At 42.7% G+C, this 27,321-nt stretch overlaps 1 protein-coding gene and 1 long non-coding RNA gene across 9 annotated transcripts in view; one reads left to right on the top strand and one right to left on the bottom strand.

Moving 5' to 3' along the window:
- Positions 1-19,944, top strand: part of LOC135289091 (zinc finger protein 532) — a 34,184-nt gene extending 14,240 nt beyond the window's left edge. For all 8 annotated transcript variants that reach the window (XM_064402438.1, XM_064402437.1, XM_064402436.1 and 5 more), the window contains 7 exons: positions 2,710-2,891; positions 5,734-5,910; positions 9,997-10,159; positions 13,557-13,835; positions 17,234-17,346; positions 17,687-17,834; positions 18,085-19,944. In XM_064402438.1, coding sequence (XP_064258508.1) covers positions 2,710-2,891; positions 5,734-5,910; positions 9,997-10,159; positions 13,557-13,835; positions 17,234-17,346; positions 17,687-17,834; positions 18,085-18,579 — 1,557 coding nt within the window. In that variant the 3' untranslated portion in view covers positions 18,580-19,944. The remainder of the gene's footprint in view (positions 1-2,709; positions 2,892-5,733; positions 5,911-9,996; positions 10,160-13,556; positions 13,836-17,233; positions 17,347-17,686; positions 17,835-18,084) is intronic.
- LOC135289094 (uncharacterized) lies at positions 1,143-27,033 on the bottom strand. The gene is made up of 4 exons (XR_010351894.1): positions 27,010-27,033; positions 25,428-25,498; positions 12,521-25,003; positions 1,143-6,136 (listed from the first exon to the last, which is right to left on the bottom strand). It is a non-coding gene; the product is annotated as an uncharacterized LOC135289094 (long non-coding RNA).
- Positions 27,034-27,321: the final 288 nt, after the last annotated feature.

Here is a 27,321-nt window from a genome sequence, read left to right as displayed (position 1 = left end):
TCCAAATGCAGCTGCATGGAGGTGGGGAGAGAAGTGTGGGTTCCCAGGTACTGCTGTTCAGGGGGAAGCCCCAGAGCTGCAGGAGCAGTTGGCATTGCCTGCTGCCTGTCAGGGTGTTTGTGTCTCCTCATGGAAACCTAGTCTGCTAAGCTGCAGGTTAAAAAAAAAACAACGGTGCAAGGCACTGGAGGAAAATAAGCTATTTTCATGTTCTTCTGTTTGAAAAGAACACTTAATAAATGTAGTTTTAAATGTTCTTTGTTGAAGTATCCTTTTACATCTTAATTACACATTTTTGTAGTCCTTTTCATATGTCAAGCAGCCGCTGGTTTTTTGTGTTGAGTTTGGTTGCATCCTGTAGGGGTAGTGTTTCCTGGAGAAAGGCTCTGTATAGGCATTTATTACTAAGTATGTTGCTGCTTTTTCATTAGATGTTACCTCTTGAGAAGCTTGTATGAGAAATACTCTGACTTGTTTTCCTTCTTAGTGCTTGGCACTGTCTTTTTGCTGTAAAACTGCCATTATTATGGGGGGAAGAAGACAGGGAAGTTAGATGAGATTGGTGCTTTTTCTTTGGAAGGAAGAAAGAATAAAAATAAAGAGTTAGATTTTGCAAACAAGTAATAGGAAAAAAGGTTATTTGCAGCTTACTATTCTTTCTAGTGTCCCATCTAATTGCTCCTGAAATGGAAAATGTATAGTTTTGTGTTTCCAGTGAGTAAGTAGCTGCTCTTATACTCCTGCTACGGAGGTAGAATGTTTTGTTTAAAATAAGCAATGGTAGAACAGTTTTATCAATGAAAATGCATTCACTATAAAGTTGTTACCTTTCTGTAATGTTTTATTGCCATTAATATTCCTGTTAAAGGAATATTGACCTAAAGGAATATTCCTGCTAGAGGAGTATTAATCCTGACTCACTGACAGGTTTCCTGGCTGAGTAAAACCCTCATCTACTTGCTGGGAGGAAAAGGTAGCAGATCTTGGTTAATGAATGTTAGTATTTCTCTTAGTTATAGATAGGAATATATAGCTCCCATGGAAACTACATAGCTCATTTCCCTTCATACTCAGCGTACGTGTGTATCTTTATTTTCCACCTCCACCATTTTTCCTTCTAACCCTTTTTTTTTTTCTGAAACTTTGACTTTAAATGCAGGCAGGTGATGATTTTCACAAACTGTGTTTTATTTTGGTGTGGGTTGGAATGAGAGAACTGGAAGTTAATGCCACCTTAAGCCCAAAATAAAATGGTAAGCAAACGTGCTGAATGTCAGAATTTCACAGTAGATGCTTCTTGTTCTACTGTACTCAGTTACAATTAAACATTTTCTGTACTCATTGATATAGCAGAGCAGGGGCCTTAACTATAAGAGCATTATTGGCATGTTGGGTCAGCAAATGAGTCTGGCAGCTTGCTGCAATATCAGGAAGATCACTGAGCTGGGGCTGGAGTGTTGTGTGGCTCTTTTGTGGCATCACATCCCGGTTTCCTTCAGAAGTCCTGCAAGCCAAAGGCTTTGGAAGGACTGTGAAACCTCCAAATGTTTCTGTTACTGGAATAAGTTCTGGTTTTCAGTTTTCTTACGTAATCAAATAATGCTTCAGATTCTCCAGTATTGTATTACAGCTTGTTAATACAGGAGTAGCCAAAGAGTGATTTGGGGAATGGTACTGAGCCCAGTAAATGTTGCACTTCTTGCTGGTCAGAGGGTTTTGCCATTATCTGAACTGAAGACAAAATTAACACCCCAAAACAATTCTAGTCAGTCTGAGGCTGTGAGTCCCTCACTTTTGGGCACTCTTTGGTCAATTAAGGCCAAGTTCAGTATTTGGCATTTAAAAGTGAGTATTTCTGTGTGTCTCAATACAGCCTTGCTGCGTCCCAAAGGCTCTTAAGCAGGTGCCAGTTTGAAATCCCTGTAGACAGCTGAACTCAGGTAGAGCCTTGCAGGAGAGGAGTACATCTCCCCACGCTGAACACTATTGGGGGCTGGCAGGAATGCCAGTGGATGGCATGTTTTAACATGCTGTATATTTAATGGTTTGCATTTTGCCATCTTGCTGCGTCAGGACATTGGAGAACACTGTATGGAGACTGTGCTCAAACACACCAGGCCACAGGGCTCCCAGAGCGTTCATTTCAGGATTTCTTCATGCATATGTTAGTGAATAATTTATAATGCAGATCTGGAAATCTTTTTGTGGTCAATATTATTGCAGAGTGTACACGTCACTACATATGCCAGACTCTTAGAACATTCCTAAAAATGTGCAAATACATGTTCAGAAACATGTGTCATGAAGGAGTCTTGGGTTTGATTTTGAATCTTTGCAAGTCACTGGTGAGGTTCACAAGTCCCAAGCTATAAGAGACAATAGCAATAATCTGATTCTGGAGTTGTACGTAGGCCCCTTACACTATTAAGGTAATCGGGGAAGGCACCCGAGTACCATTTCTGTAAGCACGTGTATCTTCCGTGGTCAGTGGTGTAGGAAGGAGCTTTGTAGCCCAGAGTGCCAGTCAGCCTGGCTATCAGCACCTGCCTGCTCTGTCAGCAGGGCTTGTGTTTGTACTTGCCTACTACATTGGGTCCCATCCCACTTAGGACATTTAACCTTTATTTGCTATATTGCAGTGTTTGACTCAAGACGTTATGTAGAGCTGAACCAAACCTTTTGTCTCATCTATTCTGGTTTATCATTTAGAAGACATGCAATATCTGCCAGATGCTGCTTCCTAACCAGTGCAGTTTTGCATCACACCAGAGAATTCATCAGCATAAATCTCCATACACGTGTCCTGAATGTGGAGCAATCTGCAGATCTGTCCACTTCCAGACCCATGTCACTAAGAACTGCCTGCATTATACCCGAAGAGTTGGGTTTCGGTCAGTATAATGATTCCTTTTGCTGTCAATTTATGTATAATTTATGGGTTTTAATGTGGTTTTTCATAAGCACTGTTTGAACAATACCAGCTTCATGGGTTTAAGATTGTCATGGCAACAGTACTATTAGTACTGAGATTCTGGAATAAATACATTAGGATTCTGCTTTGTTTTGGGCATCCACTTTTGTGTATTATTAAATCAGAATATTAGCTAGAGTAACACAGATTCAGGAGAATTCAGATGCCTTATATTAATTTCAGGTTTTCAAAAACCTTCTTGAGTTTTTCCAAAGCATTGAATTTTAGATTGTTCTTTTTGGTGGAACAGTCATTGTCAGTACTTCGAGAATGTATGGTTGAGATGTTGATGAACATACTGCACCTGTCTGGTTGTTCTCTTTTCTGTGGCAAGTTAAGATTCCTTGACTTTATCACTTTACATCACTTGGAAATTGCCTTTCTCAAACAACCTTGTCTTTTGGCTCTCCTTTGTTACTCTTCAGTTTCCCTTTGACTTTTATATTTCCCTGTAATGGCAACTAACTGAGAAAATGGGGAGCAGAGGCATTTCATAGAAATGTTTCGTTTTGAAAGACTTGAAAAAATGCTTTCTGTTAGCATTTTCCTTGCACTTGAATGGCAGGCAGCACAGGAAGCAATCAGAAGAGCCACCTGTACCTCGAGCTTTGCTTAGCACTCCAAAAACATATCCACCCTGTCTGCCTGGAAAAATCTTACAGCAGGTAGCTCCTTCCATCCTTAAGGTGCCACAGTTCATTTTCCAGGAAGGCTGTGCAACCATCCCCTACGGGAAGAAAGCATTTTTACTGCATCAAGCCTCTGCTTTCAGCTTGAGTTCACTGCCTGACATAACTCCAAGCTCTTTCATTTCTTTGGGTTCTTTTCTTTTACCCTTTTCTCTCAAGCAGTAGTCTGTCTTGTCCTGCATGTCCTTCATCTGCTTCCTGCACTCCACTCTCTTCCCTCTAATTATGCCCCTTGGGTTTGTACAGGGAATCACCTCTAAAGACGCCTGGTCTGCCCCAGTAACACCAGCAGAATCCCCTTCACTGGGAATCTTAAGCCACTAAACTTGTCAAGATGTCTCATGAACATCTCATGCCACATTGAGTCAACAATTTCTTGATCTGGTGAGACTAAACCAAAGTCACCCAGGCAAGCAAAAGCAGTCTCTGGGAATGTTACTGTCTCCCTCCTTAGCCTCCTCAGCCACTCCTTAGAACTGTGGTGCTTTTGCCTGAGAAGCAGCATACCCTGTGCTGCCTTTCCACAGGGCCTCTGCCAAGAATTTCCCTTTGACTCCAGTGATTTAGGCTAGTTGTCTGCACTGAATCAGCTGAAAACTTCAGCCTGAAGTTTCACTGCATCCTGCCAAGGTGAAAGCAAGCAGCTGTAAGAATAGTCCCCAAGAGGAAAGCTTGGTCCTTAGGAGCTGTCTGATATACAATGGTGGATGCTGGGGGTCAGTTGTTATGTGGCACCACTAGAGAATAATGTCAAGCATGGCACGGGAGGTGAAAACACCACCTCCCTCTCCAGAGGGACACTCAGGAGTAGACGTGTTACTGAGTGCATCACGCTGTGCACGGCTGTGAAGAAGTGCTCAGCTCTCTATGAGCACAGAAGCTCTTAACATGGCCAAAAAAGAGCAGAATAATCTGCTTTAGAGAATGCATTGCTAAGTGGAGACTAGATGGGTATAAACTCAATGAATATTATTAAGAGTGTAAATTAAATGCCCAAAAAAAGAATGGATGACATTTCATAAAATTCAAGGGTGATAAATTTTAAAAGTAAAATGGGATCCTTGAATTCAATGTAGAACTCTATTTCCTGCTTTATTGCTATCATCAGGGCAGTAAAACTATTGAAAAATTAAATTGACATTTATATGAAAACAATCATACTGCCATGATGGATGCTAAAATTAAAATTATGTAAGGGTGGAGTCCTTCTACATTTGAAGAGTTTATAAAAGTCTTACTGCAAAATACTGATCAATAAGAAATTGTCTCATTTGACAGGTAATTGCTTATTGCACTATGTTCTTGGGATGACTTGGGAGCATTTGCTACTGGAGATGTAGGGCATTAAAGGGGATCATTGTGTATAAAAATTCTTATGTTCTAATATTAATTCAATTTTTTAATCGTTTCATTTTAGAATAGATGCAGAAAGGTCACAAATTTTCGACACAGCAGAAGTATGTTTTTGAAAAATATTTTCTGAATTCCAATATTGTATATTGATCTGATAGTAGGGATTTGGTTTAGTTTTCCTGAGTTTCAATCCAAGTGCTGATTTGATTACACGTACAGAAAATCATTACCAGTGTATCTTCATTAAATCTAAACAAGGGAAATGGTGAAAATATTTTCCTTACTGGTTTTCCATTTGGTGGTAGTTTCTAAATTGCTGTGGTGTACTTTAAGCAATGCCCTGCATGTGATAAAAATGCATTCTGGAAAATCTCTTTCCAAATTTGCAGAGGATTTAAGTATTTTTTCTGCAATCAATAGAGCATTTGTCTGTCCACCCTTCTATCTGTTTTATTGTAATAACATCAAAATATGTTCTGACTTTATATCTCTTAGATTTTCAAATAACAACGTGTGAAATTTCTTTCCCCTTACTTTGTGATCCACAAATCACTGGTTATGTTGATTCTTACGGGCTTGTTTAAGTTGACAGAGAAATATAGTTTTATCCAGTTGTTATCCATGCGTGTTTCTCTCTTCCCTTTGCTTGACAATCCATGTTGATTATGTCCAGCACTGCTCAGGGCAGGCTGCACTGACTCTCCTCTGCTCTCTCTGCAGCTGCGTGCACTGCAATGTTGTGTACTCTGACGTGGCGGCACTCAAGTCTCATATTCAAGGTTGTCACTGTGAAGTCTTTTACAAGTGTCCCATCTGTCCCATGGCATTTAAGTCTGCTCCCAGCACACACTCCCATGCCTACACGCAACACCCGGGTATCAAGATAGGCGAACCAAAGTAAGCAAAATTCATCTCCTACTGCACTTGCCTGCATTTGAATGAGCTGTGAAATTGCATTCTGTCCTGTAGGACACCTTGCAGGACACCTCTGACAGCCACCAGTTTGTCAGCCTGCTGGTGATGTGGGGTTTGTGTAGTGCTTTCAGGACTTTTCAGCTGGTAGTTCATTGGGCAAAGGTGACATTTCTCTGAATGCACTAGCAGGTCTTTTAAGCACTGCACGCTACAAGAGAGTGATTACAAAATGTAATTACACAAATGATTTGGACAGGTGGCCAGTGTTGCTCGTTCTGATGTTTTAATCTGCTTAGCTCATCTGCATTTTTACTGTGAATTAAAATAATGTGATTCCAAAAAGAGCTGCTAATTCTAATCAGTGCTTATGTGGTGATTTTCACAATGTGGTTGAGAAGTTGAGAAAAACTGTTTTATCTGTTTATATAAACTTTTTTCCAATAGGTAATCTCTTTCTGGCTTAAAGCAGAAGTGGTTTTGTTCTGTACTTAGGAAAGTTGCCCACAAAGATGGTGGTTTGCTGAAGGCAGTGACACAGGGTACAAGTGGGACTTGGCTTCAGGGTCTTTCTTTAAAGCTGTTGGACACTGTGGGGCTCTGCTGAAGGCAGCAGGGGCTGCAGAGTCTGTGTGTGCAGAGTCCTCCAGCCCTTGGGTGTGCACCTCTCTGAGCACCCCTTCTCCTCCATCTGCCTCTCCTCGCTGCTCGAGTGCTCTGTTGAGAGCAAACAGGGATTGAGCTGCATGTTTTCTCTGGGGCATGCACAGAGCACCAGCATGGAACATGGTGACACAGACCATGGGAACAACCTGCAGGCTCAACAACACGGAAGGTGCCATGTGATGTAATAACCAGCATTCCTAAGAGTTCAGTTTCTCACTGTTTCTTCTAACATGTTAACAGCAGATTTTTTTTCTTTGTTCACACTTCCAGCAAAGCAAAATGGTAACAAACTTGCCATGTCTAATACCAAATGGAAGTAATTTCTGCTGTGTGGGAAATGATATATGTTTGAATTCAGGATGGTATCATCAGTCAGGGGCTGTGAGATACAAGCATTAAAAACTTTTTTCAGGTTCCCATAGTTCTTATTAGAGAAATCTAAAAGATTAAGATCACTGTTTGTATAAGATGCTACACATACAAAAAGTGAACTGTGCTTGGATCTGCCAAATTGTTTCTGATCAGGTTAATGAATTAAGTATTTTGCATTTTTTTTCCATACAGATGCACTTATAATTGCATTCCTCGATGAATTTACTTTGATGATAAAAAAATGAAATGAGATTTTATTACGTATCCGTAGTTGAGCACTCCTCTTAAGAAGTGGTGTTTCCTTTAAATTTGCCAGTTTTAATCCCAGTGCTGCCCTAAATGCATGCAGAGTGACTGGTGGGATTTTCCCAGCCCTTGCAGCGTTCAGAGTTCTTGGCTTGCATGGTTCTGAGCCGAGCTGACAGGCTGTATTTGAGGCAGTACATTCACATTTGGGTTATCTGTGCTGCATCATGGGGCACCCAGGCTGCATGACTGGCACCCACTGCAAGCCTGCCAGCCTCGTTCCTGACCCCAGGGGTGTGTGTGGCACAGTCCAAGGACTCTGGCCATGGCTTCAGCAGTGCCCCATGGCTTCTCAGGGACTCTGTAGTAGGTCGCACTCCTCTGTTTACAGGAATTGGGCTCCTGGGGAATCTGGCTGCCTGCCCCTAGCATTTACTTGGAACTGTGTGATTTACAATTACATTACAAACAGTTGCTGCAGAACAGATGCACTAAATTATTTGGTGTATGAAAAATGACTTTTCTATGCAGGGATTCTCAGTGGGATGAAATAGGATTGTTTTAATGTAGGGAAATGGATGGCTGTCTTGTCTTTCAACTCTGGGAAGCTCTATCCTGTAACATACTCTGAGCTCTGCTTTCCCAGAAAACTACCGAGGTGATCTTTTTTCAGTAAGCAGTGTCTAAGAATGGCACTAAGATATTTTTCATGGCTGATCTCTTTTTGAATACTGGAGAAATTCTTGTTCATCAAGACAAATTAGGGATATTTACGGTACTCTTGGTAAAAAGTGTATTATCCCACAAGTTCCTTTTTTTAAAGAAAAAAAAATTGGGAAGGAGGAATACTGTCCTCTAGCGCGGAAGCTTTCCAAATGCTAAATGTCTTTTATGTGACTGAAAGTATTTTCCTGTTGAGATAACACTTGTATTTATTCCAAGATAGTACATGAATTTGCTAAACAGATTTTTAGGAAGTGAAAAGGCCATGTGGCTGCTTTGGTGTGTACTGTGGGGCAGAAGCACTGCTGAGTAACAGGCCTGGGAGTGGGATGGGATGGGATGGGATGGGATGGGATGGGATGGGATGGGATGGGATGGGATGGGATGGGATGGGATGGGATGGGATGGGATGAACTGCCTGACTTATTCCAGCATCCCTGTAAATGACATCCTGTGGAAGCACAACTGCCTTTAAGCTTTAAACAGCATTTTAGGCAGTTGCATGTTAAACACTGACTACTTCAATTAAATTTTAACAAACCAAATCCAGCATACATGGTTGCATGTATGTTCTTAAGGATTGAAAATCATGTTTTTGCTGTGTCTGAAGGAAATACTCCAGGTGTGTATAGTCATAACTCATACTGTGAGGTGTGTTGGTATGAATTTAAGTGAGTACAGTCTTTGCCCAGAGACTTGTCTGAAATTCAGATCTTTACCAGATAGTTCTGCTTCTGTGAAGGCAGGGTGTAAAGTACTTTAGCTGCCACAGAAAATACAGAGATTCAGCTCGTAGTGTTTTTAGAGAGTTACAGTTTTTATATGTGATCAATTCAGAAAGAAGTTCTACAAATCTCCAGATCTGCAGTGAAGGGTTCACCACAGAAAGCAGGACAGTATTACATTGATCATCAGAGGATGCTGTGTAAATAATACATTTATCTTAGCATGTGTGAGAAACTGGGACCCCTTGACAGCACAAAAACAAAGTCTTTCCCAGTTAATATGAAGAAATGTATTGTTTTTCATTTGGAGTTACAGGACAGCTTGGACATGGAAGCAATGCCCATGTTCTTGTCATCTCAAAACAGTGCAGAGTGATCCCTAGAGCTCTGGAGCAATGCACTATCAATGATAATTACTTAGAGGGATACAGAAAGGAGTGGGAACGTTTATGTGGCTAATGAGAAGATTTAGCACTTTAGCAGGTAGGAGGGTTTGAGCGTGGTTGTTTTTGTAAGTGGAAGTTACTCTTAAAGATGGGAAGTGCCTGTTGCTGTACTGAGAGCCTGTGGTTGGGTTTCTTTTATTTTAGCTAAACTTTCTCTGCAACACTACAGATTACATGGCTTAGATTTCTCTCTTATCTCATGATCTGTGGTTAGAAAACTGCTGTAAGAACAGGAGGCTGGGGGACCTATGTTCAAAAGTCACATGTGTTCCAAGAAAGGAAGCTTTTGGTGGTGTCTACATTTCTGTGACAAATTCATCAAGGCATGGAATGGCAGATCAGGGAAATCCCATCCTGCACTGTTGGAGCTTCAGGGCATTGACAGAGTCTAGGTTTGGCATTCAGGAGCATCAAAGCCATGAAGACTGCCAAAAACGTATATATCTTGTGTTGTGGTGTGACAGCAATAATCTTGAAGTACATTACTAACTAGGATTGAATTAATCACTCCCTGGCAATGTACTGCATATACAATATACAGGTTTGTAACCTGGAGCAAGGATATTAGCCTTTATCTACAATGTGAGTTCAGAAACTGAAGGTGTTAAACTGTCAGAGTATCCTGAGCAGATATTGCTGTTGTATCTGTAACTGGCACACGCTGTTGTTTTCTGGCTTCTTGTTTGCACTTTTAATTTTTTTTCTATTTTTCTGTTTCTCCCATAGTTTGAAATTGGAGCATGTGTTGAATTAGTTTAACTTTTTTCAGGCAGTGTGAAAGGATTGCTTAAACATGTCAGATGTTTCTGTGATGAGAAAAAAAGTTAACGTCATGATTCTTGCAAATAGATCATCAACATGACTGACACTGTTTATTGTGCTTCTGTTTTTAGAATAATATATAAATGCTCTATGTGTGACACTGTGTTTACTCTACAACCTTTGCTCTATCGCCACTTTGATCAGCACATTGAAAACCAGAAGGTGTCTGTTTTCAAGTGTCCAGACTGTTCTCTTCTATATGCACAGAAACAGCTTATGATGGATCATATAAAGGTGTGTAGGCATCTTCTCTTGTTTCCTTCACAATACCGTTTGTCATGCAATACATGCTGTGAGAACATGCTGTAAAAAGGCATGGAATAACAAGACTGCTGAGACAGATGTTAATAATTCTGAGGGGGTAATTTGTGAATGTTGTGCTCAAATATTAAAATTTTATATTTTGTCTGGTCTTCAGCATATCTGTGATGACTCAGTTTTTCTGTAAGAATGTTGATTTTGGTATACTGGGAATATCTCAGTAAGTCCAATCCTAACAAATACTGAGTTTTATTTACAGTATTCTAAGTATTATTCCAATTGTTAGGAGCTGAGAGTGCTGAGTGCATCACAAAATCAAATTCACCAGGAAGCAGTATGTTGCTAGATGTAGAGGTTACCTGTGTTATATGAACTTGAATGTGTGTGCTTTGAACGAAACTCCAGTGGATTTCCTCATAAACACCCTTAAGGGTTAACGATTCACTGTGATCCTGGTTGGAAGGATCAGCAGGCCCCTGGCTATCATTTGTTAGCTGTGTGTTTGACACAGACTGTTACCTCATGTCACACACACCAAAGCTGAGGTTTTTCTGCCTTATTAATCCCTGGTGCCTGAACACAGAATGGGACTGTGGAGCTCACTGCACTTCTCTGGCAGTGACACAATTTCTGAGTACTATTTCTCTACCGCAGAGTGAAAAACCAGACATCTTTTTGGCTGCTAAAACCATCATTTTGCATTTTAGTCCCAACAATAGCACTTGTAACCACAGAATTCTTTGAAGTAGTGTCGAAAATAAGATCACAAGTCTTGAAAAAAACAGGTGGTCTTAAAGCCAGTCTTCAGCTTGAGGAAGAGATGAGGGAAAGGCTGAGCCAGGATGTTCAGAAATACAAGGACTGGATATTTGCTTTGTTTCTGAACTAGTAGCACTAGTTCTTGCATGTTTACTGCAAGATATTGTAGATGCTCCTCTCATGCAGCAATGCAAAGCTCTGATTTCTGTTTCCTTTGATCTACTCAGATGGTTGGGGTTTTTTTACTAAATAGGCAAATTCTGTGTAGTCTTGTTTCCGTAATTAGTTTTTCCTGACTCAGATGTTACTGGAAATGTATTGTTATGTCTGTACACAAGTACTTCTGTAAGACCTGAAGACAACACTTTCAGGAGCTCAATCTGACCACAGTTAGGGCCAGAAGCTATCTTTACAGAAATTGGGGTGCTTAGCATCTCACATTTCAAAGTTATGCTCAGTTACTTGGGCACTACTTAACTTCTTTGGCTTTAGTGTTCCATGACAGTATTTGAACTTGCAACCAGTGGGGTTTTAGCATGATTCACTATAAATGATTCAGACATTTTTGAGACTAAAATTAGAGGATTAATCAATACATAGGCAGTAGCAGTATTGCAGGTTTTGCATTTAGGATGTGTGTATAGCAGTAGGGACTGGAGCAAAGCAGTGTCAATTGGAATTCAGTTAAGCGGGACTGAAAAGAACAGTAATAGGTTATAGATAAAAGCAGAAAAGGATTCAGGGAGAGGACAAAAGCACAAAAGGACTCCCTGAGTATGAGTGCCAGACAGAGGCAGAGCTCAGCTGCACAGACAGTAATGGTTTGGTATGGCTAGACATAAACCATCAAGACAGAGACAGACCTGGGTGAAAGTAGGACAGAAAGGGACAAAAGGAAGCTCAGGAGGAGATTATTTAAAGCTACAGAAAATAACCCAGAATAACTCCCGCAGATGCCAGTATTTCTTGATGGCAAAGTGTATGTCTTATTTTCCTGTAATGACTCACTACAAGAAAATTTCCAGCAGCCAGTGAGAGAAGATGGTGAAGGACTTGCCTGCCCCAGCCTGGCCTGGCCTGGAGGTCACTGAGACTCCATACTGTGCTTTAATGCTCTTGGTGTAGTTTCAAATAAGAAACCAAATTTCAAGTATTGTATTTACAAGACATTTGGAAAGTTGAGCACTAAGGTTTTACATGCTGACAGGTTAGGCTGGAATGGAACCTCCAGGTCAGCTTCAGTTGCATAAGAGTACAGGAACCTCGTTTCCTGCTCCCCTGTGCAGTCGGGTACTAAAGCCAGCCTCCTCCTTTACTACACAGCTGCACTTGGTTCTTAGTTGTTGGTCCTGTGCACTTTGCTTTTTATTAACAGTTATGGGGGGTTAATTACTGGCTTTTCTGCTGTTTAAAAGCTGTTAAATCAAAGAACACGTTCTACTGATGAGGCTGATATTTGCTCTAGAGCCAGTGGTAGTCCCAAGAGCCAGAGTATTTACAAAAGAACTTGTTGCTGGAGTATCACATTGATACTCCTGTATTCCCAGAATCAAGAATGGATTGAATGGGTTTTACCTGAAGGAAAAGTAATTCCGTTTGGGCTGATTAAATGTATCCTCCAAGAGGGTTATAGAAAGGGTCAGTAGGTGACAGGATCAGAACACCGTCCTGGTAAAGGACAAGCCTTCCAGACATGAGACCTCAATTGTGGGTCCCTGTTCAGCAGTGGATTAGCTCTGTGCTGCAGTCTCCCTGCTGGCCCACAACCCTCCTCATTGTTGCAGTGTCCACGTCCATGCATGGAACTCAGACACACAGCTGAAGCCCCCAAGCCCTTTCTGAACCAGTGTTGGAAGGCTCAGGTGTCACACCAGTGCTCTACACTGGTTTGGAAATGGGGACTGGGGGAAGGATGAGTTCTTCCCTTCTTACTGACCATCGACTTAAAGTGCAGACATAAGTCCCCGAGGAAAGCTTCCCACCCAGGAGCTCCAGGGGCTGGAGAACAGCTGCTCAGACCCCCCTGACTTGCTCTGGGGCCCTGTATGCCCCACACACCTTGCCCCACATTACCTAGCAAGGTAGCCCTAAATGAGTGTGCTCATAACCTGGCTAGAGAGTAAGGCTGGCCTTAACCTCAGCCTCAACATAAAATGTTAATAAATTACATAGCCGTGTGATGTTTCCAGAGTTGGCTTATCTTATTTACCAATATGCCAAGTCAACATTTGGTCAATTAAAACACTTCTCCTTCTTGGAAAACTCCAGTCTCATAGTCTGAAATGAGGATGCTCAACTAACATGTCGGGTAAGTAAAGCAAGAAATTAAACTTAACATAAAGTACTTCTTGACCCCTTTTTTCCTCCCTGCTAAACCACAACTTAAACTTAACCTCCAAAGTAAGTCTCTTATTTTTTTGTGTGAAAATACCTACATACGGTGTCAGTTATTGTTCGGGCATGCTAGGTCTTGCCTTTACTTAATCCTGTTTCTTTACAAATGTGATCTGATGATAATAGTATGCCAAAGAAGTAACTGAAGACTTTTGGTTAAGTACAGCTGTGTATGTCTATGTCAGTTTCGTACCTTTTTCTCTCTTTTTTATTATAGTCTATGCATGGAACTTTGAAAAGTGTTGAGGGGCCACCAAACCTGGGGATAAATCTGCCTCTCAGTACTAAACCCACAACTCAAAACTCAGCCAGTCACAACAAGGAGGACACAAAATCTCTCAACGGAACAGAAAAGTTGGAGAAGAAATCTCCTTCTCCCATAAAGAAAGCAGAACTTAAAAAAGTCACTAGTCCTGGCTGGACATGTTGGGAGTGTGACAGGCTCTTCACTCAGAGAGATGTTTACATCTCCCACATGAGGAAAGAACATGGAAAGGTAAAGGAATATATTCAGTACAAAAAGGTGAATTAAACCTGAAAGGTGAAGTATTTGTTTCTAAATACTTTTCTAAATTTCTTTTTGAAAAGAATTCCTTTAAGTCCCATTATTATTATTCATTGTTCTTATATCTGTTCCATCTTTTTTGCTTTGTCTGCTTAGTTTATTTCAGTTTCCACATCATTCTATTGAGAAAATCATTTGTAGGCTTGTTCATTCAGTACCAAATTTTTTTCAAGATGGAAAGAGTGAGAGATATTGCTGTATTTCATCCAAGCCATCTAATCTGTTCCAGGTTCTGATTTCTTCTTTGTGCCTTCTCAGTTCCCTCTCTTTATGGTGGTGTGGTGAATGTGGCAGTGCTGGAGTAACAGTTGGACCCAGTCTTAAAGATCTTTTCCAGCTCAAACAATTTGATTCTGTTCTGTTCTGAAGCTCAGTGCCTGTTAGCCTCAGGGAGTGGAGACTCAGTCATGTTTTACTCATCCAGTGAGTGCCAACTGGTGTTTCATTTAAAAGCAGACACATTCCACAGTTGAGCTGTTGCTCTAATCTGACAATTAAGAGTTCAGCCGAGTTAACAAGTTGAATTTTATATTTAAAGCACCTGAATTTGAGCTATCTTACTTAAAATGGATTGAAAGTGAAATGTGGGAATGTTGCATCCTCATGTCAGCAGAGAGACTGTTTGATGTTCTTCCTGTGTTCAGCAGCACTTCAGTTAAAGGAAATTAAAAAGACAGGCAGGCAGGAAGGCAACAGTGACCCTGCCTAGCTGTGGCAGGCTCCAGCCCCTTGCTGACATGTGGCAGCCACGGCCAAGCCAGTCTTCACCTTTGCTGTGTGCCGGTGGCAGTGCTCTGACTCCTTCCTCAGCTGGGAACCAGGGAGCTAAACTGATGTACTGTGCTGCACTGCAGCAAAAGAGCAGGACTGGCAGGGATAATAGGCTGATTTTGTCTAAGTGGAGGAGAACCACTCTACGTGAAAATCCGTAGTTATCGGGATCCTAATGCGCTGTAATAAATGATTGCACATTTCCAGAGGTTTCTATTACAGTTATTATCTCTAAATCTGTTCTGCAAATTATTTTATTCTGTTTATAAACGTTTTATGGAAAAGCTGAAAATACTGGACTATTGAGTGTCATCTTCAATTTTCTTAGGACAACTTCAAGCAAATAGCACCCCAGCATCATTGCCTCCAGTAACTCCCACCCCATTCCTTCAGCTTCCTGCTGCCCAGATATTAACTCAGCAGAGCTTTTACTGGCAATCAGAAATGCATTAAGATCAAATGCATTGTACATTTATGCGATTCTTAAAAACAAAGCAGCACAACCTCCCAATGAAACTGTCACTTCACAGTGAACTAGAGAGTGATATTCAGTCTGCTTCCATCCACAGCAGAGTAGCCAAAGGCATGTAAAAGAAGGTTAGTCACATATCAATAATGCTTTTTAAATATTAGCTTTAAATCTGTGTCTTCCTCTCTCTGATATTTATGTGCAATGTTACCTCAAAAATAGCCCTTATTGTGAAATACTAGATAATTGTTGCACTCAAATCCTGGCCTGAAGACCTCTTTGATTGCTTCCATTCAGGTGCTGGTTATTATCCCCATTCAAGCAGTTCCTTGAATAACACATGAGGCACACAGATACTAAAATGAACAGAAATACAATTCCATGTCTTTCAGAAATGGGGGATAGAGACCAGGTGCTACATTCCTTCCCAACGTGTCAAAATTTTTTGTAATTGTTAGCTGTCAAAAAGACTATGTTGAAAAACTAAACTTTTACTATAGAGAGAATAGGAATGAGCATAAGATAACCAAGTATGTGATATGGATCTAATAAATAGAGGAACTAATTTATAGTCTTATTTTCTTAAGAATGATAGGTGTGGGTTAAATGCTCTAAAATGATCCTTTCAGAATGATTGTTAAAACTGTAATTAAGTGATGAATGTGTTATTCACAAAATCCATTGTCATGCAAGGTATATGAAAATACTAGTTTCAAACTTCTGACTTCTGCTTTTGCAGGACCAGAGTGAAAGAGCTGTAACCTGTAGCTGATCCCAGGCTGGATTAGGCAGAGGTATTCATAGGAGAGGTATTGCTATGTATATCCCCTTTGCACAGATCCTTAAGGTTCCAGCCCTTACTGGGAACTGTCTATGCAGACAGATTCACATGTTCTGATCCTCTCATGAGGCTCCTGGGTGAAGGGAGTCAGCTGTAGGGTAGGAAATTTTGTAGCCACCTTGGTGTGATTCTCTGCCTGATCTTAAAAGTGCTGCCAAAAAAAAAGTTACCAGCCCAGACAAAGGAGGGTTCTAACAAGCCTGTGTGAAACTGGATCATGTGTGTCTACCTTCCACCAGGCAGCCATCTGCTGAGCTCCTTGGACTTGTGTGCAGGTGTGTTTCTGTGAAAGGGCAGACGTTTTCTAAGTAGGAATTACCAACTCCAGCTTAGTCACTGACCATCCTCTTCTGTCAAGATGAGATGCTGTACAACACATCATGCTGCACTTAATTACAGAACTAATTTTTCAGTTCTTTTTTGTTTGGCTGCCATTGTAGAAACCAGTGCATCCAAAATCCTGTTTGGGTCTCTATCTTGAGTCTCCCCAAGGAATTTAGAACAAGTGTGGGGTCACAGCTGGCTACCCCACACAGTGCCCCCAAGTCCTGCTGAGCATCATCCTCCTCCTGCTTTTCTGACCACGGGCTTGATGCTTCTGCTCAGTGCCACACAGCTACGGTGTGTGACTGCTCCAGCCCTTCTCAATTTCTTCCTTTACTTTCTCCTTCCACTTGACCAGCTGCAACATCAGCCCCTCAGAATTCCCCAAACAGATGGCCGTCAAGTTGGCATCAGATCATGCCGCTCATTTTGTCATGACCGTCCTGAACCCTGGTAGTGTGTCAATGTCTGTGAGATTCAAGTTTGGTCCTTCTTCTGTGCTCTTCACCACTCTCTGTATGTGGCTGAGGAGCTCCTAGTCAGCAGCTGAGGACATGGCTTGGTGATAGGAAGGGAAAGCATCCTGCTGCCTTTACTGATCCAGAAATAGTCCTCTGATCTTCTGTGTTTCTTTGGTGTAAGAAGTTCTCTTCATCCACTGTCCATGACACCAGTTTACAGCTGGAGACAGGGGTGTGTGTATGTGTGTGTGTGTGTGTGTGTGCAGCTCATGGGGGCCACACTGACCCCCATGAGGGGGTCCAGCTCTGACTTGTACAGTGTTGTTGAAGAGGGGGTGTATGTGAAGTACAGTACCAAACATGGGTAAGTGATGTTTCTTTCCTGTTTATCAGAAGGTTCAACACATGCACCACTTTTACTCAGCTTTTTTAATGAAAGTTTTTCTCTTCTTCTTTTTTAAAGCAAATGAAGAAACATCCTTGTCGGCAATGTGACAAATCTTTCAGTTCGTCCCACAGTTTATGTCGGCACAATCGTATCAAGCACAAAGGCATTAGGAAGGTTTATACGTGCTCGTAAGTTCTGGTTTTATTTATTTAGGAATGGAATACAAAGACCATTGTTAGTTGCACATCTTTCCTTAACTGTGGAAAAGCCAGTGTCCCATTCTTTCAGATGCCCAGGACAGGCCAAATCAATTACCTATCCTGCCTGCAGAAACATGTCAGGCTCCTGAGAGGGCAGTGTGTCAAAGTCTACAGTCCGAAATTGGCTGAGCTGAGAGTTCACAGTTCCACTTTGGGGAACCTGGTTTTCAGGAGACTCTCAAATACACAACCACTCTTCCAGTCTACAAAAGGCACTTGTTAAGCATGACACTTGAATGTTTGTGTGTGTGTGTGTTCTTATCTGCAGGCACTGCCCAGATTCGAGACGTACTTTTACCAAGAGGTTGATGTTGGAAAAACATATTCAGCTGATGCATGGCATTAAAGACCCTGATGTGAAAGAAATGACTGAATCTACCAATATGGAAGAAAGGGAAGTAAAAGAAGACACAAAGGTAAGCACTTAGAAGACTCATTCAATCACTGAGAATTAATTTTTTTGGGTATATATTCAGGATCTTTAAGTAAATACAGGTACTTCAATGCCATAAATGTCTCATCTTCTGTGAAGTAGAGCCCCAAAAGGATGGTTTATCAGAGTTGTTTTAGAATTTGCCAAGGGAAAGGTTCTGACATTTGCAAGTCACAAATAGTTATGAAAAGAACTGCATATTTATGCTTACACCATTTCTGTCTCTTTGTTAGGTTCCTAGTCCAAAGCGTAAATTGGAAGAACCTGTAATGGAGTTCAGACCTCCACGAGGTGCAATCACTCAGCCATTAAAGAAGCTGAAGATAAATGTTTTTAAAGTTCACAAGTGTGCAGTTTGTGGCTTTACAACAGAAAATCTTCTCCAGTTTCATGAACATATTCCTCAGCATAAATCTGACGGCTCTTCGTATCAATGCAGGGAATGTGGACTCTGCTACACATCTCATGTGTCCCTTTCCAGACACCTCTTCATTGTACATAAGCTGAAGGAGCCTCAGCCAGTATCAAAACAGAATGGGTCTGGGGAGGATAATCAGCAAGAAAACAAACCCAACCATGAGGATGACTCTCCCAACAGTGTGGCATCAGACAGAAGATGCAAAGTGTGCGCAAAGACTTTTGAAACTGAAGCAGCCTTAAACACTCACATGAGAACACATGGCATGGCCTTCATCAAGTCCAAAAGAATGAGTTCAGCTGACAAGTGACCAGACTGTTTGGGATGATGAAATCTCACTCCACATTGGAATACTAATGACATTTTTGCTACAGAAAGTTCAAGGTATAATAATGTTAACAGTACTGTTCAGGCTGTTGCAATATATTCTGCATAAAAGTGTCCCCTTCACCTCATTGTCTATACCCTCAGAAGCATTGAAGCAGTATTTGAGTTGAAAAATGTCTGTATATATTTAAACTAATAATTTTTATACTCTTTGGTTATGTGTTTGTATCAGTATCTAGTGGAAAAATTGGGGGTTTTTTTGGTTATTTTCTGTTCTTTTGTAGTAAGTTTCTTTAAAACAGAGTTCTGAATGCCAGGGCAGTTCCTTAGGTTCTCTTAAACTGGTTTTTGAATGCTTCTGAAAGAAAGTTTAGCTAAAGGAAGATTAGCATCAGGAGGGAGGTGCTAGGAGGGGAGAGGAGAGAGGAAGCAAGCTAAGGGGAGATTTTAAATTCTAAAGAACTTGGACCTCCAGATGTCTAAGGAAGCTTTTAAACTTTTTCTTACAAAATATATTATAACAAAAGACAACAGTACCACTGCATGTGTAAAATAAAGTGCTGGTTTTTAGGTGGCAACACCAGAACAGGTGCAGACCCCCTGGAATGGTAAAGTACTTTTGAAGAGTATAAATGCACAACTCTGAGTATCATGAAGTGACATTTTTAGGTCACCAGGTGCTTGTGATCAAAGCTCAAATTGTTACAAATGGGCTGGGCTGCTCTGGATTTAAGAAATAAGATGTAATTAGAGGAATAGGTTTATAATGATGATTTTTTTTTTGTAATGTAATTTATTAAACATATAGAAGTGAGTACACAGCATTATGTATCTTCCTTGCTGGTTATTGAAAGGAAATAGTTGACCCTTGCTGCAGGGGTTGGGATTTGCCAGCTCCACATGATCATGCCAAAAGTTCTGGTGCTCAGTGTCACACACAGCCACAACTGGGAAGGAGCCCCAAGCCAGGAGGACTGGGGCTTGCAGCTTTAGCACAGGCCCTGCAGAGCTCGGCCAGACATTGCAAACTCCTGTCCAGCACCACTAGTTTTGCTTGCACAAGTACAAAAAGGTACCATACTGTCCCTTTCAGATAGAGTTCTCTGTGAGAGTATATTTTTAGTTTGTTTTTGCATTTTATACCTTGTATGTAACCCTACAAAAAAAAAATTTTGTACTTTTTTTTAAAACTAATTGTGTATATATAGGTAGCTGCATGATAAACAGTAGTAATTGTTGGGTTCCTTAAAAGTCTTGCTGCTGTCAGATGTTACTATACACTATGTCCATTATGACTGTATTAAACACATTTCATATGTAAATAAATATGGCGCATTTTGCCCCAAAAGATTTGTGAGATTCTGTTATTTATCATTAAATTCTAATAGTTTTAAAATTTGAAGTGTTTAAAAAAATATGGGTCCTCTCAGCCGTCTCTGTAAAACTTAATCATTCTGGAAATTGTTTGTCAGATACATTAATTTTGCTCTCTCCATCCTCATTCCTAATTTGGCTCCTGGGTAGATGCTTGTTAGCCCATTTCTATTACTGGCATATCACGTGCTTGTGAGGTACTTCATCCTACAGCATACAGTGGGCACAGCACTGGCTGGCCACTGCCACCACTGCCCTTCCCGTTTAGTGGATACCTCTGAACACTTGTTTGTTGGTGTGCACTGTCAACTGTACAACAAATCAGTTATCACTATGCAGAATGGTGTTTTGTATACAGTGAACAGATAATAAAAGTTCCATTTTCACAGCCATTACTATTACTTTTCTTTATTTTCCCTTTTCACTGTCTTACACTTGCAAGTAACCTGATGATGCAAATGGCATCATGGTGCCAGGCTGTCACGCTGCCACTCGTGTCCCCACAGGAGCTCCTGCACAGCCAGAGAGTGCAGCCCAGCTGCTTGGCAGTGGGCTCTCTTCAGGTCAGAACAATTTAACTGTCCTGCCAGTAATCTCTTGAAAGGTTTAAGGGATAGAGGGTCTTGAACTGCCCCATAAGTTTCAGCCACATTTCTGTGTCAGAACTGACATACGTCCTTAACAGGAGAATGATGTCCTGAAAAGCAGGAGGTGAACAGAAGCCTTTAAAGCAATGTGAGATATGGTGAAAAGGCACAAATATCAGTAGGCATGCCTAAAGGAATTATTTCCTCTTGTAAACTATAGAAAAAATGTTTAAACTTAATTTTGTCCAAGACCTGGCATTTGAGTTGTTTGCTTTTAATTAACAATGTGACACTAACAGTCAGTGATGACACAAATACTCCTCTCTTTTTTACCCCTTTCCCGTGAGGATTGAGAAATGAATTAAACCTCATAAAATCTCTCTGAGAGTTAGGAAAGGGATTATGTAGACTCCACCATTTTGCAGCCAATCTTGTGGTTGGAAACAAAGGTGCTTAACAGTACAAACTCAAATTTCAACAGAAACTAAGGCTGTGTATCTCCTCCTGTTGTGTGCCTTCCCATACTACCCCTTGTGCTCTTCAAGGAGGCAGGGAGTGCACCGAGACCTCTGCCCAAATATCCAGCTGCAAACTGCCCAACCAGGACTGCAGCAACACTCGGGTCCACCTGCCAACACAGCCACAATAAACGTGTTTTTTCACCTGCTAATACTGGTTAGCACCTCACCTCAGGGCACGTGGGCAGTGACTACCATGTGCATCTGCCTCCCTTGTCCCTGGGGTGCCTAGACATGACACAGGGGTGCTGTGCCCCACCCTGCACGGTGCCCCCCGATACATCCCTCAGGAGCTGTTGAGCCCTGGCCTGCTTGCCTGGAGGTACAACCAGAGCTAAATCTGACCAGTCACAATCCCTGTACTTGTCTACACTTGTCTGGTTTTTGTATTTCTGAAGGGCATTTACAGATGCACAACTTGACCTGCCAAAGGCCCAAATGTTCTCAGTTCTTAACCTCTGTCTACCTGTGGGGAATTCAGTTTGGCAAGCCTATTTACTTTTCAAAGGATTTTTATACAACTCTGACCTTTTCATTCTGTTAATATTGCCTTTCTCAGTACACTTAGCGTGCACACATAGCTGCCAGGCCAATCACGGCACACAGAAGAACCTATTTTAGTTTAAAACCTTTCTCAAATATTAGGGCAGTTCAGTAGTCCATTATTTGTATTTGAATTTCAGATTATTACTCAAAGGTTATCTGCCCAGGCTCTGTGAAGGGTGACTAGGAACAGTGGGGAATGGACTGACAAGAGAAATAAGTACAGAACTGATCACCCATGGAAGGCACAAGCGTTCCTGACCTACATCCCCGGGCTCTGTGTACAAAGTAGATTCTGCAGCCAGGAGTGGATGTGGACGCAGGAGCACGAAAGAAGGAGCCACTCCCGGCTCATCTCTGGGCAATTCCTCACTTAAAAAAAAAAAAATTTGATTTGCTCCTCAACAATGACCATACAAAACCTGGTTTTGATGTTATTTCTTTCCTAGTTGGCAAAAAAGAGCTTTCCTCACTGAGGACCAAATGGGCCATTTGAGGGCGTTGCACTGAGGCACTGCACTGGGAATGACCCAGATTCACCTGGAAAATTAACTGGAGGCACTACAGCTCTCTTCTCTGAGCCCCAGGATTCTACTTTGAAGGAAGAAATGTATTTAAAACAGTAATGTGACCATTAGCCAAATAAGCTGAGCATAGTACCCTTCTCAGATATGTCCCCTTATCTGATTTGGCAAAAGACTTTATGCAGTTCATTTCTTTTCCGTTCTCAAATTGTGCTACTTTGTATTCAATGGCTCTAATGTGATGGTGGGGATATGGATGCAGTGCATTACCAGCATTGCTCTCCCCGGGTCAGTCCAGCACTTGGCTAACAGGCTAACAGTGCCATACCTCTGTGGGCCAGACCAATACTGCTGGGCAAGCATAACAATATTTCCTGATTTAGTGATTGTTTCTGATTTTTTTTCCCTGTTCCATGGGAGAAGGGGAAGAAAAAGAGAACATTATTTGCTAGATTCAATTGAATGCTCAGATGGCTGGATCCCTCCCTCCCCCTACCCTTCCTCCCGAGCAAAAGAAATTATTTTCACAAATAAACTATTCCCTGGAACAAATCCACTCAGTTGAAATCCAATTAGCTCTGCAGACACTGGGTCACAGAGCAGACTCAAAATGTTGACTCATACCTTTAGAAAGTGACACTGGGTTGCAAACTGTGCCTGTGAGTGGGTCCTTGCCAGCTCCCAAGGCACATGGCAAGACTCGGGATAGGAGTGACACAAGACAAAAGCCACACATGCTCCCAAGCAGTGGCCTCCAAAGTGGGGCTGTGCATGAAGCAAATAGTCTTTCTGCTGTTACAAAGCTGCAATGAAACACAAGTATTAAAAGTATCCAGAAGAGGGGTGAGTTCTGTGCCCATGACCAGTCTCCTGGAAAACCAAGAGCTGTCATTCAATATTATATATACACGTAGTACTAATTCCTGGCTGTGTGCAAAGGTCTGGCAAATCTGCCAGAATGTCAAGAGCTACATTTTCTGTGTACTAAAAAACTAGCGTGATTTTCTAGCTGCAGAGCTCCAGAAGATCTACTGTACAAATATTGAAGTCAAACATCCAGCGCAGGGAAAGATTTCAAAATACACATAACCTTTAAAAATCAAAATCATGCAGATGGTAAAATAACAAAGCCACCAAGAGAGATGTGGGTGATTCCCAGCATCTCCGGAAAAGGAAGAAAAGCAACTTCCTAATATGTTCCTCTTACCTCACCACAAACAATGGAGGAGTCCAAGTGTTTTCTGAGTCTCAAACACCAAGCACAAGCAAACCGACAGGCAAAGGAACTGCAGTCTCAGAATTAAGTGTGGGTTCGTGCCTCGGACAAAAGACCCCTCCATGTGAACAAAAACATAAGCAGCTTCGATCCTCCCAGAACTCAACACAAAGCTGCCTTTTCTAAATTCTCCATACACTAACTCGCTTCCTCCCTCTGCTTGTTACAGAATGAGATTTGAACACCTCGATTTCCACTATTAGTTCTCTCCATCAGGAATGACTGCAAGGAATTGTTTTAACACTGAACTTTGTCATTTACGTTCTCTCAGCTGCTGCCATCTCCCTTTGCTGAGTGGCTTGTCTTTTGCCTCCAAAAATGATATCCATGCTTCACAATAGGCAAGAACATTTCTCTGCCTGTTTGATGAATAAAGCACTACCCAAAATAACATTCAGAGATTTATTCTTCTATGCCAGCTATTTGTCTTTGTTCTGTGAGTGGCAGTATTGCAACTATAAATGGATGAAAATTCATCTATTTATATTCAGCCATTTCTTGTGCGACCAGGTAATAGAAAAGCCTCAAATATTCACTGTTAAGTGCAAATATATAATTAAATACAAAGTAAGGATTAAATCTATTGTACTTTAGGAGGAATCTGGGTGAGACACACAGTGTTTGGAACAAAAGCTGGTTTCTTGTGGTTTTGGTTTTTTTCATATTGATGCAGATATGGTACCCAGCATGAATATAATTAAATAATAGCTAAAGTGGAATATACAGCTAAAAACACAAGAGATTAGACAGATTTCCTTCCAATAGCAAAGCATTTTTAACAAAGACGTTTTTGTCAAATTGTTTGGGATTGCTATGAGTTAATAGTGTGAACCCTAGTGTAAATGACTGGTATGTTCAAGGAGGTTTTTAGACACTGAGGATTGTTAGTCTCACTTATGTTGATTGTACAGCCTGTATCAATTTTGTCCCAATCACCATTTTTCATCTCTGTTTTCCTGGGACTTTTTATAAAAATAAAGGCAAGCAGATTTGTACACAAAGGCAAACAAACTCTATTAAAAAAAAAAAATCTGTCCAGATAGTATGGTATGAAAAACCTACTCAGGGAATTACAGAAAACCTTTTGCTGGTCAAGAGTCAATACAACATTTCAGTGGGCAGATCTCAGTTGTACAGAGGATATAGCTTTGTTACACACCTTTTTAATTAAATTCTTAACTGCATAAAGAAAATTCAGAATCTTTTCACCACCTTTGAGTCTCCTCTTGTATATTTTCCTTCTCTGTTAGTAATTACTTCTGAATATTACATCTGCCCAAAGGGGATAGTAGCAGATGCTTTCCTCTGAGTATTTAAAGGATAGCAGAGAACTAATCTAAACTGATGTAAGCTTAGAGGAACTCCTGTGTAGTAAGTAAAAGAACAATGGTGTCACTGGAAGAATAATTAGATGAGGTGAAGGATCTTATCTAGATCATGCCTACCTGGTGTCCTTGGAGCTTTCTTGCCAATTTGCCATTTCTGTTCATTCCTGAGAGCATCACACCTTCCCCTGTGGTCTAATGTCAGTTCTGCCTCTCTTAGTCAGTCTTAGTCTGTTTCATCCAACTGTTTAGATGCATTTCTAGCAAATTACAAAAACACTGCTGTCAGATGGTTTGTTTCCATTTATCTTAGTAGCATTTCCATGTGTTCTCTGCTCACCCATTCTCAGTCTTCAAGGACTAATTTTAAACTTCATGAATGCCTGACTCGGTTTGGCCCATTTAAGTCCCAAGAAATCAGGCTCTAGGCTGTATCTGTGTGGCTGCTTGCCGCTTCACTCACGCAACCATTCAGTGACGAACTGGAAATGGGTGTCCCACTGCCAGACACACGGAGCAGCCCCAGCCCATCGCTGTGCGCCGCCAGGCCTGCAGAGGGTACCGAGGGGCTGCCACATGTTATGAATAGGAAGTTGTATTTTTTTTAGTTTCAGAGTTAAAAAAAGCAAGTCAAACCGGTCAGACTCCTTTGGTTTCGCTGCCAAAGAAAAAGTTTTTAATTACCTGTTAATGGCCGGTGATTAACTATTGTTCCTCTGATGCCGGCCGTTTGCCAAGAAGACACCAAGAGAAACCTTCCAGGGTAAAGAGAACGGGCAGTGACACCAGAGCCAACATGCAAATGAGAAATGCATTGCACCCTGGGTTTTTACAGTTTTACAGTTTTTACAAGAAAAACCCCTAAAATCACGAGCCAACAAGTGACTTAAGTGACATCTAAGGATGGGAGCATAGTCCCGTACCTGCTTGGACCTTTTTGTTTCTCACCCTAACCTCAAAAGATACTGATTAAAGAGACCCCCCGGGTTTGTAAACAAACAAACCAAGGACTCCACGACTCTCCCGTGAGGACGGAAGCCCCAGCTCTGTCTGCAGACCAGCGGACAAAACTGCATCATCCTCCTCCTTCGTGCCACGCCTGCGAGCAACGGTGGCGTGGGCGCAACCCGTTGATTTCTCCCCACCTGAGCTGATTCTTCTTAATAAAGGCATTAAAAAAGGAGAAAGATCTCCCGCCCATTTATTTCACCACACACGGCTGCGGCTTTTCTGGGCCTCTGTGCTTGTCTCTGATGGGGACCAAATGCTGAGGTCTCCGCTAGCTGCTGCCATGAAATCATTCTGCTCACAGCTGCTGAGGAGGACACTGCGATGCCACTCGGTCCCTTTGCACCCTTCTGCCGGCATGGTACCTCACGGTCCTCACAGCTCCTCATGGCCCCTCACGGCCCCTCACGGCTCACAGCCCTCACGGCCCCTCACGGCCCCTCACAACCCTCATGGCCCCTCACGGCCCCTCAAGGCTCCTCACAGCTCCTCATGGCCCCTCACAGCTCACAGCCCTCATGGCCCCTCAAGAGCCCTCATGGCCCTCACGGCCCCCCAAGGCTCCTCATGGCCCCTCAAGAGCCCTCATGGCCCTCACGGCCCCTCAAGGCTCCTCATGGCCCCTCAAGACCCCTCACGGCCCTCAAGACCCCTCACGGCCCCTCACGGCCCTTCAATGCCCTCAAGACTGCTCACGGACCCCTCAATGCCCTCACGGACCCCTCAATGCCCTCAAGACCCCTCACGGACCCTCAATGCCCTCATGGCCCCTCAAGACCCCTCACGGCCCTCATGGCCCCTCACGACCCTTCAAGACCCCTCACGGCCCCTCAATACCCTTAGGACCCCTCACGGCCCCTCAAGACCCCTCACGGACCCTCAATGCCCTCACGGCCCCTCAAGACCCCTCACGGCCCCTCAATGCCCTTAGGACCCCTCACGGACCCTCACGGCCCCTCACGGCCCTCATGGCCCCTGAAGACCCCTCACGGCCCCTCAATGCCCTTAGGACCCCTCACGGCCCCTCAATGCCCTCAAGACCCCTCACGGCCCCTCAATGCCCTCAAGACCCCTCATGGCCCCTCAAGACCCCTCACGGCCCCTCAATGCCCTCAAGACCCCTCATGGCCCCTCAAGACCCCTCACGGCCCCTCAATGCCCTCAAGACCCCTCACGGCCCTCATGGCCCCTCACGACCCTTCAAGACCCCTCACGGCCCCTCAAGACCCCTCACGGCCCCTCAAGACCCCTCACGGACCCTCAATGCCCTCACAGCCCCTCAGGGCCCCTCACGGCCCCTCACGCCGCTCCCGCGCTCAGCACAGCGCCCCCTGGCGGACAGCGCCGCCCGCCCCTCACGCGTCCCCCCCGCCTCCACAGAGCGCGCGCGCCCCCCAGCGCCCCCCCGCGCTCCCCTTCCAGCCAATGAGCTGCGCACACGCAGCGGCGGCCCCAGGGTGCCCGCGGCAGTCGCCTGACCCAAGACCCTCTGCTCCCGGGCGAGCGGCGCAGCCGTTCCGGCGCTTCTCGGGCTGGTGCGGCTCTTCCCGCCGAGCTGAGGGGTCTGAGC

The sequence above is a fragment of the Passer domesticus genome, chromosome W (genome assembly GCF_036417665.1).
Source record: "Passer domesticus isolate bPasDom1 chromosome W, bPasDom1.hap1, whole genome shotgun sequence".
In the NCBI taxonomy this organism is placed as follows: Eukaryota; Metazoa; Chordata; class Aves; order Passeriformes; family Passeridae; genus Passer; species Passer domesticus.
The sequence above is the reverse complement of the archived record's forward strand: the minus strand, read 5'-3'. Positions and strand labels throughout refer to the sequence as shown.